The following is a 13942-nucleotide window of genomic DNA, read 5'->3' on the forward strand; positions in this document are numbered from 1 at the left end:
CGCCAACAAGAAGGCTGTAATAAAATGGCCATTCAGTCTAAATATTAGGCTGGCTTCTAGTTTTAATTTTCTTTAACAACCTTGTTTGATAGTGAACTGCTACTAAATTGCAAATTTTGTTTGATTTAAAAAGAAAAAAGATGTGCAATAAGTTGTTGCAATCAGTTAGGCACAGGAAATAATGGAAACGGCTCCATAATGGAGCTGAATCTCAGTTTCCAACTGTAGTCAATTGCTCTATTGTTCCATTTGATTTACTGAAGTGATGCATTTCCTTGAGTTTGGCTATGCAATCCACTCAACGGCCGTGAACCATTCATTTTCATTTTGTCTATTGATCATCCAGCAAGAAAAGGAAATCGGGGAGAAGAAAAAACACTTCAAGCTCAAAACACTATTCATTTGTTTTGCTGAGAACGGCTGTATTCTGTCTCCAAAATGACAACTGCAAAAATATTTCCAGCCTAAAAAGCTCAGCTTGGCAAAGCTTCAGTCAGAGTATTGTTCAGCAGTCATTTGGGTCAAAAAGGATGTTTTGTCATTGTTAAACAGGATTGTGGAATGGGTTAAGTATGAATTATAACCACTCATCCTGACCACCACAATCAATTTCCTCTTTTACAGAGCAAGTGTCCTCTCAGTACTTAAACGGCTCGTTTTGCTGTTGATATATTGAAAAAAAGGACGGTGTGAGAGAAGAAGCAGGCAAATCAAGCACAAATTGGTCATTGTGCCTGATGTTCTGAAACCCACTGTTGTATTTCTGTGTTCTTCGACTGCGGGAAAACCAATTAAGGGAACTTGGACATCCGAAAACTCCAGAGGCCAAAAGTGTGGTGGACGGGGAGCCTCGTGGCCAGGCACAGGGATAATTAATGGAAGAAGCTGTGGGTAGTCGTGAAGCCCCTGCATCAAACCACTATTGGTCTATTGTGGTGTTGTTAGGGGACGGGAGGCCGTAGTCATTCACACGTCTGTAGCAACACTCGGAGCTATGTTGTGTCATTAATTTCTATTTTCAACGTTTTTTCAAGCAATGTTTTCCTACAGTCGTAGTTGTGCATGTGTTGCTTTCCCAGAGGTGTTCATTAACTGACCTGGCACTAAACCACACCAAAATATTCACCTCCATAAAACCCTGTCCACCCCCTTCCTGCCTCCCTTTTTTCAGATTTAATTGTTGGCCTCATCCATTACTCATTCAAAACAAGGCCTGTTGTAAGCACCTCTTTGCCCGCCTAGCTGTCTGTGAAGTGTTTATTTACTTGTGATGGCAGTGTGTAAATTGGAATGAAGCGCTGTGACATTGGTCGTCCTTCTGGTTCAACTTGGGACCAACGCTACATTAAGACCAAGAGATGGCCGAAGAGAAGTGACTAGTAATAGAGCCAATATGAGCACAATATAATAAATCAACATGAAATATTCACGCGTAAAAGAAACAATACTGTCAGAGTGCAGAATAATGTCATGCCTCTTATTTTTGTAAAAATATTATGAATCTGTGGGGTTAAGCATGTCTGCAGGCTACAAAAGGGAACACCTTGCAGGAGGTCCACTGTGAAACTCTGACACTGTAATGCAAACTAAAGTCCTTCATGCAAAAGCTATGTGCTTTATTCATAAATGCAAACAATCCTGATGGGGTATCTATTTCTATTGATATCACACTATACATTGGAGGTATTACTGTAGAAGATATTTAGCAAATTCTGAGTCAAGTTTAAATGTATTTTACACTTTCACTGGGATAATTTATCTTATTTTTTCTTACCTCAAGGTGCATTACAGCCAGTGTTTCTAATGTGATGTATTATCTCTCTTTTATTATCTCTCTTTAATCCCAATGACTCTATTTTCTTTCTTCACAGATGCATTCTATGACATTGTCACTGTCGGTGCCCCTGCAGCCCATTTCCAGGGCTTCAAGTGTGGAGGTCTGCAGCGTCTCCTCAGCAGATATGAAGCAGAGAAAAAAAGGTAGGAAAAAAGCACTTTTCCAACCTGTACAGCATGCTGTTTAGAAGGAGCATGGGTGATTTAATACAGGACACACGCTGAGGTGGAAACAGGCTATTATTGACAACAGAATTTAACTTGGGCATAATTGATAGTGGCAGACAAATTTGTCCCTGGCCCATGGACTTGATTTTCCAGGCCTCATACAGTCACTTACAGCCAGGACATGCTGAATTTAGACTGGAACTCCACTGGCTCCGACAGCTCAATTTGACTGGAGGCAACAGACATGATGGAAAAAGGTTTGTTGACTCAGAAGTTCCTCTGCGCTGGCTCTTTTCCTGAAGTTGTATGTTAGTTAACTTGTAACTGAAGAGCCACACATTTTGCTACAACTTCCCAGCTGCCAGCTGGACCTCTTAAAATGCACTTGAATTCAAAAACAAAATGATCAGAGTTTTTTTGTAACAAATAAGATTTGTCATCTGAGCTAATGAGGCACTAATTTTGTTTTGTAATTTTGTTTTACAAAAAGTATGAGTGCAATTGAAAAACAATCCAGAATTAATGACTACATTTTACATGCCCAAAATAATATTCTTTTTTTTTTGCCCTTATTTTAAAAAAGTGGCTGATGAAAATAAATCTCATATTCTTACTAGTGGCTGCATTCTTTAACATGCAGCTGTGCACATTCTAACAGAAAATGCCCCAATTACATATGTACTTATAAATACTTCATATTTGCGCTGTTGAACCTGTTGATATCCAAGTCTTTCATAATGTTTAAAATTGGGTGTTTTTCATTTCACTCAGACATGTGGGGTTTTTTTTGTGCATGCATCTCTGCTTCAGCCTTACAAACTGTGTGTTAGTTGGTTTGTTCACAATAAAAATGCATTTTCTGAATGTGCTGAATACATGTCCAAAAAATGTTGAACCTGAAGAATATCAGCATACCCCACAGGTCTTAATCAAAAAATGCCACATTCAGAATAAGGCCCAATTCCAAATGTACAAACAGAATATGCTGTTTACATGATGCATTTCAAAATCAGAGTCTAGTCATATTTACAAAAATGGTGCAAAATAAGTCTACATGTAAACATAGCAGGATTTTTCAAGTGAGCTTTGAACTATTTTAAGGTACGCTGTCACTGTGTTTCTTTTCCTAAACCTACTTATGTAACTTCATGTTAAAGTATTTTACATCGTGATGCCACTTATTTGTACCATATGAGCTGTTGTATGTGCAATTTTTTAAGATGTCATTCAAACTGTTGTATGAGAATACCTTGAAGCGTACTCAATTACTGCCATATGAGTCTACAATAAGCAATGCAATAGTCAGTCTTTATTACTGCTAAATATTTCACAAAGAGTGAGTCCTTAACCCGAAAGACTATCGATTCTTATAAGTAATATACCAAGAAGTCTGAGTGATATATTAGCTTTGCTCAAACTAGAGATTTTTTTGTTGGTTGTTTTCACTCATACACGTAGAATCTCTGAGATTCAGTCTGTGTTAGATTGCGTTCAGTCTGTGGCTGTGTACCAGCTTTCTACTTGATTGCTTGTTTGGGAAAATATGTCTTGTGTATTTCCTTTAGTGACTGAAACCGCTGGCTCCACAAACACTCAAGGTTGACAGAATAAAATGAAACCACGCTACTATGATTGTGATATCCATACAGAGTAACAAATATAAATGTATAGGCACGTACACTGACTGACAGTGTACTCCAGGGGAACATATCCACGACTTCCTCAAACCTGAGATCAGCAGTATCCTGTAAATTTTTGCTGTCCTTGCCCTTTAGGTGCAGGATGGAGGTATATGTCACTGGAGTTCAGTATGTGGTCACTTGAGTGATGCCAGAAGAAATGAAGGGTGATTTTTCCCAAAGCTCCCCATAGAGCGCAAAGTCATTACAGACCATGCCAGATCCAATTAGTTACAGAGTTTGCAGCTCAAGAAAGAGAGGAAGAGAGGCAAGATGGAGAGGGCTGAGGTGTGGGTATGAAATGGATAAGTTGATGGGAAAATAGTTGGGGGCTGTGCTGATAATAAAAACTAAAGAAAGGACTTCTTTACGCTGAAGTGCACAAGTGAATTTGCTGAAGATGGTCAGTTTTATCTGCTAGCATGAACTATGATAAGGTTAGCATATTTTTTGAAAATCCACTGAAGTGAAATCATTTTCTTTGAACGAGAGATTAGACTTCAGAAAGAATTCTCCAGGGAGACAGAGCTTTTTGTTTCATATTTGACTTAGCTAATGACTCACTGTAGCTTAAATTTTCCAATTTTCCGCCTGGCTAACTGACTACGGCCTGCGCTGAGCCTTATCCATGTTTGACCTGGAATGCAGTCATTTGTCAGTCATCGTCAGAAATAGGAATAAACTCAGTTTCTCTGTGATTTCACAGAGTGTTCGTAATAGCCATTGTAATTAAGGTGCGTGTTTCCTTTAAGTGAGGAAGAGTCATTATTTCATGGTTTAATTTGCTTTTATTATGCATGCACTAAACATCTGACCAAATATTTAGCCTCGAAAGACATCATGAGAGTTTTTTTTCAGTTGTGTGTGAATGTGAAGTACTGTAGTTGTGTGCGCAGATCCAGTTAAAAGTAACTTAATTGCATGGAAAGTCAGCCTATCTGAGCAGCAACGATACATGTGTGTGTGCACATGCAGACTGCCATTATACTTCTCCCAGTGTGGCTCCTCGCCTTTCAGAAGCAGCCTTTTGTAATCACATTTGATTAAAAAGGGAACAATCGGTAAGATGTGAGACTTGGCTATTCAATGTGATATTAATTCATCAAAGAGAAGACGGAAAAGGATTGAGGGAGGGGAAAAAAAGGAAAACCTGAGCACAGAGGTGTTACCAGGAGGGCAATAAAAGAGCTATTTGTCTTTGTTCCCTGGACACTAGAAGAGAGGAAGGGGTGTTCTTTCCAGATCCATTAAAAACCTGCATTGGCCAAACTTGGCAATGACCAGAGTATGCAATGTAGTTTATCTCTCAGGATGGGCCAGGAAAGAGTTTAATCAATAACTACACTTAGTATTCCTCTAGAAAACTTGCACATGAACACACAGGGCAAGAGCATTTATCTTTCATTAATGCATGCAGTCCCACTTAAATGGCTGTTTTAAAAGTCACTGGATTTTTATCCCTTTTTAATTGAACCCCATAGACATAGCTGTGGATTTGCTGAGGTGGTCTAATCTTTCATTAACAGCCTCTTTTGAATTATTCAGCTAATCTGCATAATGATGCAACACACTTTTTTGAAGACATGTTTTATGGAACCCGTCAGTTTTTTTCTCACCTGTATTGATGGTGTTTGCGTGTGTGTGTTTGTGTGTGTGTGTTTTGTTGCTTATGTATGGAAGTATAATATCTGTCAGACCCCTTTTTGTAAGGTCAGCTGAACTTAGTTTGTGCAGTGGAGCTCCTCTCTACATGTGTCTTTGAATTCTGTTCACTGTAGCAGAGAGGAAGGAAGTACTGTCACTTCGCCAGGCCTCCTGGTCGAGCAGAACTGTCGAATGACACATTTCTGGGACACAGCGAGTGGTTGAAACTACATTGCACCGTCTCTTGGGGCTAATGTTCAGATTTAATGTGACTAGCAGCATGTTGTCCAACAAAATAACTTCCTCCCAGGATTCCTGTGTGTGTGTTTCAGAGCCGGGACATTGGCAGTGGCTGGGACTCCATGCTGATGGACAGCAGCTTGTCAGTTCTTTGCCTGCTCTGGAGTTAGCCTGCTCCAGGTTCTGTGGGTGATGGGGCTGGCAGTAGCTTTGAGGCTTATCTGGTCTCAGATCAGGGTTTCTAGTTTGCGTCTGAACTGAGGAAAGCTTTGGCTGTTACTCTGAGAACTGATGTGAGATCAGTGCCCAGTGGAGGCTTCAACAACAGATGGAAGTTTGGCATTTAAAAGAAGTAGGTTTTAGATCAGATCTTTCCGCATGTATTTATAGCAGACTGTATATTTTTCTGTGGCTTTGTGGTGGCGGCTTGGTGTAGGAACCGTGATTACAGCGTGCTGTCTAAATGACGAAGGAGGCTTTGGCAGTCACCTGGAGTGCTGCAGGGCTCTCTGCTGACGTAGCTGCATTTTACTCCTGCTGGCTGTCAGCAGCAGGCCACAAGCTCTTCATTAATTTCCTCTCCACTATTAATTAGCCATGCGCTGGAGATGCTGGCTTAATTAGGCCGCTGGGCCCAGCGGTTTTCTCCCTCTCATTACTGGTATAACCAATTCCCATTGATCATTTAGGAAAACTAAGGAAGAAGTTCATCCTGGACACACTGCTAGTTTTGGTAATGTGTTTGTAGAGTCTCCTCTTAGAATTGACTTAACCTGATGGAGTGTTGCACTGCTGATGTGTGAACATAAGGATAAGTGCCGTTTCCTGGAGATCCAGTGCTGTTTTTCGAATCATAAAAAGACCAAGGACGATAATTTCGTGAATCAAATTGCAGGTGCAATGTTCAGTCAAGTGCACTGTGCATTGTGCAGAGGGAGTGGCAGCTCACCTTCAGTATTTTCATGGCTGGAGGCGTTTGGCACGCCAAGGGTGCACATGGAAATGAAGCAGGATTAAGAAAAATCCATTATCATACATTATGAGTGAGTGTGTCAGGGTCTGGTAGCAGTTCTCTCCAAAAGCATTGCTCTCCCCACAATGACATGCAGATGTCATGTAATAGGAGTCTGGAGGAGCTTCATCTAAGAGGAGGCTAATATTCTTTCATAGGATGTGGACAGTTACTCTTATAGTCCAGCACAAAATTGCCTCAAAGGCCAGATGAGTTGCATTCTCCATTTTCTCTGTGAAATTTCACTATTTAATCGGGAGTCAGAAACCGTTACATTCAATCAGCTCACACACACTGATAATGTCACAACAGGCAACAAAACTATTTTCTACGTGAGCTTTTCAATGTATCTGTAAACTGTAATGAAACTGGATTTAAACCACATATACAGTTATAATTGAGTTTTATAACAAACTCTTTTTTTCAGTAACACAACTTTCAAATTTAACCAGCAGAGTTATATGCCAAGACATAATTGGGCTCTACAGTCAGCCGTTACTGCACATGTCTCCACTGTGTACTGCACTGGGAAGCTTTGTAGATGTGGCACATCTAATTGAAATTTGACAAAGTATATCACACAATTTAAGGACTTCAGATGAAAACAAACCTGCCACCTTCATAGGGAGTTAATCAACTGAAAGCAAGGGCCTTTATAAATGCAAGCTGTTTTGGTTCAGAGATACTGATTAAAATCTAACATTTTTTTTTTACTTCTGGGATCAGTGCCCTAATTGGAGAATGACTATTGCAATTAGATGAGTCTGTACATCAGTAACACGTAAATGAAATGAGGTTTGCGTGTATCAAAGACACAGGTTCATTATGTGCAGTGCACTGTCGACTACGAGCAGGCAGGTCGCTGTGTGGATTTATGCTGGTCACTCTTAGGATAATGAGTCCTAATATATAATTTATGTGTACTGTGTAATGCAGTTTTGCACACTCTGCACAAATAAGCTTCTTTCATCTATTATAGCTCCAATTTGAGATCATCTAACTGAAATACTATCTGAAAGCGCTGCTCATAATGCTGCAAGTCTGCATACACATACTGTAGAGATTGTCTAACATGGAAGAGTTTCACTGATCTTCATTTCACATTGTGGCACAGTAAAATTGAACATAATGTTTAAAACACTCATACGCCAACCCTCGAGACTGAAGTGTTAGACCTTAGTTTGGACCTTTAGGGGGCAAAACAAGAAACCCACTATGTTGGAAATGCTCTATACAGCATGTATGGAAGTTTAACGAGTCTCTTAGGTCTGTAGGCACTCACATAAATATTCATGAATACCATGCAGACTTTTAAGTTTACATAGTTGTTGGACAAATGGCTCACATTGACATTATGAATATCAATGAACATTCATACATGCTATGCTGTTGCTGTTATAGGGATCTGCAAACTTGTACTCAAAGTACAAAAAAACCTTTTATTTTATTTTCAAAGGATTTTCCACTTTCTTTGTGATCATTGAAGATAATATAGTTCTACAAGGCAAAGAAACACTATTGATATCAAACGCTTCTAATGGTTCGATCAAATGGCAACTGCCATTTGTTTAACTTAAAAGAACTGCATCCAGATTTCGACATGAAATAGGTCTACCATCAAACAACTGGTAAATAACAAGTTCTTCCGGGAGCTCCTTTAAACAAAAGTAAAGGATTTGTGAAGAATGAGGCCTTTTATGAGTTTAGGTGTGCTGTGAGTCAGCTCGAGGCTATGCTCACCAATATAAGCACTACACTAAGTATGAGGATATCTTGCAATCTAATGACACCACAAAGTATGGCCTCAGACATTACATTACAAAGGATAACTATTATAAGATCCACAAAGGTAGTATATTTTTGCAGGGCTGTTGTATTGGATGATATTGTGCATTTTTATGTCCACCTTCTGTTTTATTAGCACCCCATTTTAAAAAAAACTTGGCACACAGCACTCCCGAAATTAAATCAGGGATGGAAACACACCTAAGGCTTGAAAAAAACAATCAGATTCTCGTGTGCAACATCCCCTTTGGCCTCTCATCAAGTTTGCATTCACACAGATTTATGCTTGTTTTACCTTTTCATGGTTTGCCGTCTTGGTAGGCCCATTTGGACTGACGGCAATGCTGATGAGGCAATTAAAGTTCCTTGCCTTATCCAGCCTTAGAGAGGATCAATTCTGTCGTCTAGCATCAGGTGGCAGGTTCCAACATTCATTATTGCCTGCATAGGCTCCCTAATGGGATTGGATTTGTACTTATGAGTCAACAGGGCTGTTATTGAATCTTCGTGGCTGAGGCAATTGTCCTCTTCCAACAACTTTCTCCTTTGCCTCCTTCCTGGAGTATCTGTATTGTTGCAGTCCTTCGGGATTTTTTTTTCCTCTTTAGTTCTGCATAATGTAATAAGACGACTGTAAGCGCACAGGGGATGAAAGGGTTTTGCAGACTTTACTTTGTTGCAGTACATTATTCAATTATGCTCTTCTCTGTGGCTGAAACCTTAGCATTTGAAGGTATGGTTATGGAAGTGGGGATAACAGCACGTTGGTGTTCTCTGTGGTTGAGTATTTCACACTGTTTGCCCCGTGTCTCTCTCTCACTTAGTGATTCCTTTGATTAGCCTTGAGCTTCTGGGTGGTAATCCTCCAGGGAGCTCATTAGCCGTAATGACAAGGCCAAGTTTTTAAAGTTAGCCAGTCAAAGACATAGTTAGTTGGTAGTACCTACTACGCCTAATTTCTTAAGGCCTTCGGTTTTTTCGCGCTTATTGATAAATCAGGTAATGCTGTTCCACACAGGGTGACTTCTAAAGAAGCACTCTTTGCCTCGCTGAAAATATTAGGAGTGCTGCGGAGAATACTGTATTATAGCAGCCCTTTGTATGTGCCCCTCCCTTCCTCTCTCTCTCTCTATCTCTCTCACTCTCTTATGTCAATTATGCCTTAGGATCTGGCTCTGGGGTCTGGCCTACATAGAGGCTTGCAGAGCTGACTCTAAACTAGCTGGGAGGGTTGCAAATGACTGCCTCGCTCCACGTTATATCTGATGGCAGGAAGTCGGCGGAAACTCATTGAAAGTCACTGGAACTTTACCCGAGGAGAATGTTTGATTGGAGTGATTTGCCCTGAATCCAGGAACTGACAAAAGGTGTTTTTGTCTAGATTAAATAGCTCCCTAGAAATGAGGAAGGGATTAATTATTCATAAAGCGAAAATGGGTTGACATTGGACTGCAGGTCCAATTTGACAGTTCAGGCCGAGTACCTGGAAAGCGTTGCTGCTGTGCCACAGAAGTAGACACGTAATGAAATGAGCTCAGGAAATTAGTGTGTCATTACAAAATGTTTACAGCCAGTAGAACCCCACTGTTTGTCTGTTTGTCATTACTTGACCTCAACACAAAGAACAAACATTTGACATTGTAATGTGACGATCAGCCACTCTTTTTTATCAGATGAGTGAAGCTTTTCGAGTGTTTCAGGTTACAGTAATAGTTGTGCTTCCTGAAGCTTCAGAGCCAAAGTGTGTTTAATTTTATTTTCATAGTCAGTGACTGATTTATACCTGTGATGCAGGGAAAATACATTTAGATGCAATTGCTAGCTGTTAGGGAAAGGTTGTGCTTGTTATTCACTGCAGAGCGTTCAGGCTTAACGTAGGTGCAGGTCAGAGGAGTTTAGAGCTGCTACAGCCAAGTGCACCAAAGCAACACATTACCCACAACAACTAAAGGCATCCAAATAAATCATTACCTGACAATAAACTATATTTGATGCCTTCAATGACAGCAACGCTATCATTTTAAATCTGCAGTGTAGGGTTTAGGGGAATATATTGGTAGAAATGGATAAGATTAGTATGTTTCCTTTAGTGTATAATCAACTGAAAATAAAAACTGTTGCAATTTTGTAACCTCAGAGTGAGCCATCTAAACAGGGAGTTTGACCTTGTTTATGGAGTCTGCCATGTTGCACTGTGATGTTTAGCCCAGAGTGGGCATACCAAACTATATAGGGCCATTTCGCGTTTTTTCTTCGGCCAGTGTAGTTAGCAGCCCCTCAGCGATGAGCAGTTTCATAGAATCACTGAATTCTTTCATGTGAAACTGCTTTATTCAGTGTTTTTTTACTGGTTAAAATTACCCAATCCACTGCTTTGAACAGGAAGAGACCTCCGTAAATAATTAAGCTATTGTTTAAAATTAAAGTTAACAGAGAAAAAAAGGTGAGCGCACATTATCAGGTGCTTGACAGGCAGTCTGCATTGACATGCCGAACAGCATCAGAGATACTGATCTGTAACATGAATTTGCTTCATTCAGTGTTTTTAGTCGTTTTCATCACCTGGTCCGTTTGTTTTGAAGAGGAAGCGATCTCTGTGGATAATTCGGCTCCCACTAAAAACCTCCTGAACAGTGATTACTGAAGGAATTCTAGCTGGGCGAAGATGTACCTGGTTGCAAACTGCAGCTCAGATGCCACCAAATCTAACACGCCTTGTGTTTAAAATGCTATTTCACAGTAACAAACTTTTTAGAGATGCTATGTATAGTTGAATCACAAAGCATGTTGGCACAATTGTAGACATTTAATAAAAGTTATAATATGCAGGAATGTCGGTTACCGTGTGTTAGCATGCTTGCCAGCAAAAGTAAAACCCAGTCACTGATTCACTCTGGTTTGGGGTTTCGTCTCACTATATTTGTGCTTTTTTAGTTCTATGTGTCTTGGATTTTGTCTGTTTGCAGTCTGGCACCTGGTAACTATCTTTTTGTAAAGCCGACCTCACCTGAGTGCTTTGGGGGTACACATCCAAAAACATCCTCAAAACAGAAAATAAGACGAAAAGAAAATACAGGCAGAAAGCACAGTCTCTGCGGGGAAAGACATCACCACACACTTCTAGTGGGCCATAAGTGAGGATTGAGAGAAGCCTATTCTTGATCAATTCTGTGTGTGTGTTTGATTTTTTGTTTCAATGTTGATCTTGCGGCCAGACAAAGCAGGTCAACCAGTGAATGCTGCAGGGTAGCTTGTAGCTTGTTTGATATCAAATACTGTCCCCCCCTACTCTGCTAGTTTTGGCAAACGCTGGTGGCAAATGGACACTATAAAAAATCAGCAGCACGTATCTAAACAAACGCAGAATGAGCTTCTGTCCAGTACTATGTGTCTACAATCTCATTACAAGAAAGTGCGTCCCAATTCTTTTTTCTTTCAGATTTGTCCCACTTTTATATGTATTTCATATATCCATGACTATGACTGTGCAACTGCAGCGACTGTCAAATCTACATTTATTTATCTACATCTTTTATCTCCACCACAGCTTCAGCACTGCCTACCAGTGTATCTACTACTCCCCAGAGCACACAGCCAAAGCTCAGGAGGTACTCAGCACCATGAGCCTCCTCCAGCCCCTCATCACAAGCTTAGCGGACCAACTCCTCCAGGCTGCCCAGGAGCACTCTTCCCCTGGACTGAGGGATGCACTCAAGAACCTTTCTGACAAGGTGAGACAGTCCCCAAACCCTCCACACACCCTCTAAACTACCTCTTGGCCTCAAGCTGTTGCAACCAACCCTTTTATTTTTGGACACATCACCAAACATTGTCAGGTAATACATCAGTGTGGAAAGCCTTTTAGATTAATCTTCAGCTGTGGTGATAAGTGCATTTAAACCAACACTCATCCAAAAACAACTTCATTATTTGCTCAGGGGTTCTGCCTCTAAGCTTCTAACCAATAGCTTTCCTGGTAGAGTTTCAATTGGAGGCCTCTTCAGGTGGATGTATGGGCCTAAATCGACTGCGACACTCAAAATGTTAAAATCTCAGAGGAGTTATTCTACAAGAGAGACACTGGTAATATTAGTCTGCTAGTTGCACTGAAAACTAAATGTGTATATTCTCAAGATAACTTTAAAACTTTAAATCCAGCAGTTGCTTCATACACATGCACACACTAAACAGACAACCTCAGGAAAAATCCATAACTCATCATAAAAATGCCAAACTAACAAAAGTGAATAGCAGCATGGAGGTTTATGGAGTTGAGGCGTTTTTATCAGTATAATTAATGAATTACATCTGGTGCTGTCAGATTGCAATCTGTTGTGGGAGAGATTGTTTTTGCCACAGTGGAATAGAGCCCAATCAGCCTGCTTAATTGGTACATTCGCTCTGTCACCACTTCCTCTCATCCTTGATTAGACACGCTCACATCGGCCAAGTAAACCCCTGGCCTGGTCAGCACAAGCAGGGCTGCTCTCTGATTAAAATCTCAAGCTGTGTTTGTGTGTGTGTGTGTGTGTGTGTGTGTGTGTGTGTGTGTGTGTGTGTGTGTGTGTGTGTGTGTGTGTGTGTGTGTGCGTGTGTGTGCGTGTGCGTGCGTGTGTGTGCGTGTGTGTGCGTGTGCATGCGTGCGTGTGGTGTGTACGTGCGTGTGGTGCGTACGTGCGTGTGCACGCGCGCGCACACGCTTGACAGCACTGGAGATGTGAAAGTGTATCTTTCTCTGTGTTCAAAACCTGATGTTCAAGTGACATCGCTCTCTCTTCAAGCCCCAAAGACTGCAATCATGAACATCACACATTTTCTATCAGTATTTCCTCCTCCACATCTGGTCATCTATCAAGTAAATCGGCTTCTTTTTTTTTTACACACACACACAAATAAATTGTGTTTGCAGACACACAGACTCATGCTCACTTGTTTATTAATTTAAACTCATGTGCACACATATATAGCCTAAAATCACAAACTTGCTACAAAATACTTAAAGGAATAGTGTGACAATTTGGGAAATATGCTTATTTGCTGTCTTGCCTACCATCCACTTGAAGACTTCCACTTGAAGACTCCAAAAAGACTTTTAAAAGATTTAAGTCTGACACTCTCTCACATCTAAAGACAGTGTGAGTTTTAAATCGCACAATAAGATTTTGCAGACTGGGAATGTTGCAGGTTCACTCTTTGCAAGACTGCAACCAGATTCCTTTTGAGATTATTTCCCATCCTGCTCCTGGTAGAAAATATTACGCCAAACTCCCTCTAAGAAATGACATAATTAACAATTTCTTTCATGTGTGCAAAAACACATAGCTCTAAAAACACAAGATAACAGGTGTCATATTTCAACAGTTTTCTTGTCAATACAACATCAGTGTAATCTATGAAGATAAAATGAATTTGAGAACAAACTTTACATTTTGAATTTTGTCTTCAAATCTCTGCTAGCCTCCAGTGGTTAGTTTCATTATTTTAGCTGGAGGAGACCATGAAAAATAGAAACAATTTCAAACATTAAGATTTCTCACTTAAATAAGTGTGGGTTCATGGTTCAGATATACGCCAATTA

General features: G+C 40.3%; 1 protein-coding gene across 8 annotated transcripts in view; it reads left to right on the forward strand.

Annotated features, from left to right (window-relative positions):
* inpp4b (inositol polyphosphate-4-phosphatase type II B) overlaps nucleotides 1-13942 on the forward strand; it is a 170936-nt gene that overhangs the window by 125545 nt on the left and 31449 nt on the right. For all 8 annotated transcript variants that reach the window (XM_042484477.2, XM_088075915.1, XM_088075917.1 and 5 more), the window contains 2 exons: nucleotides 1872-1980; nucleotides 11912-12095. In XM_042484477.2, coding sequence (XP_042340411.1) covers nucleotides 1872-1980; nucleotides 11912-12095 — 293 coding nt within the window. The remainder of the gene's footprint in view (nucleotides 1-1871; nucleotides 1981-11911; nucleotides 12096-13942) is intronic.

The sequence above is a fragment of the Plectropomus leopardus genome, chromosome 3 (genome assembly GCF_026936395.1).
Source record: "Plectropomus leopardus strain MGB_pleo_1.0 chromosome 3, ASM2693639v1, whole genome shotgun sequence".
In the NCBI taxonomy this organism is placed as follows: Eukaryota; Metazoa; Chordata; class Actinopteri; order Perciformes; family Serranidae; genus Plectropomus; species Plectropomus leopardus.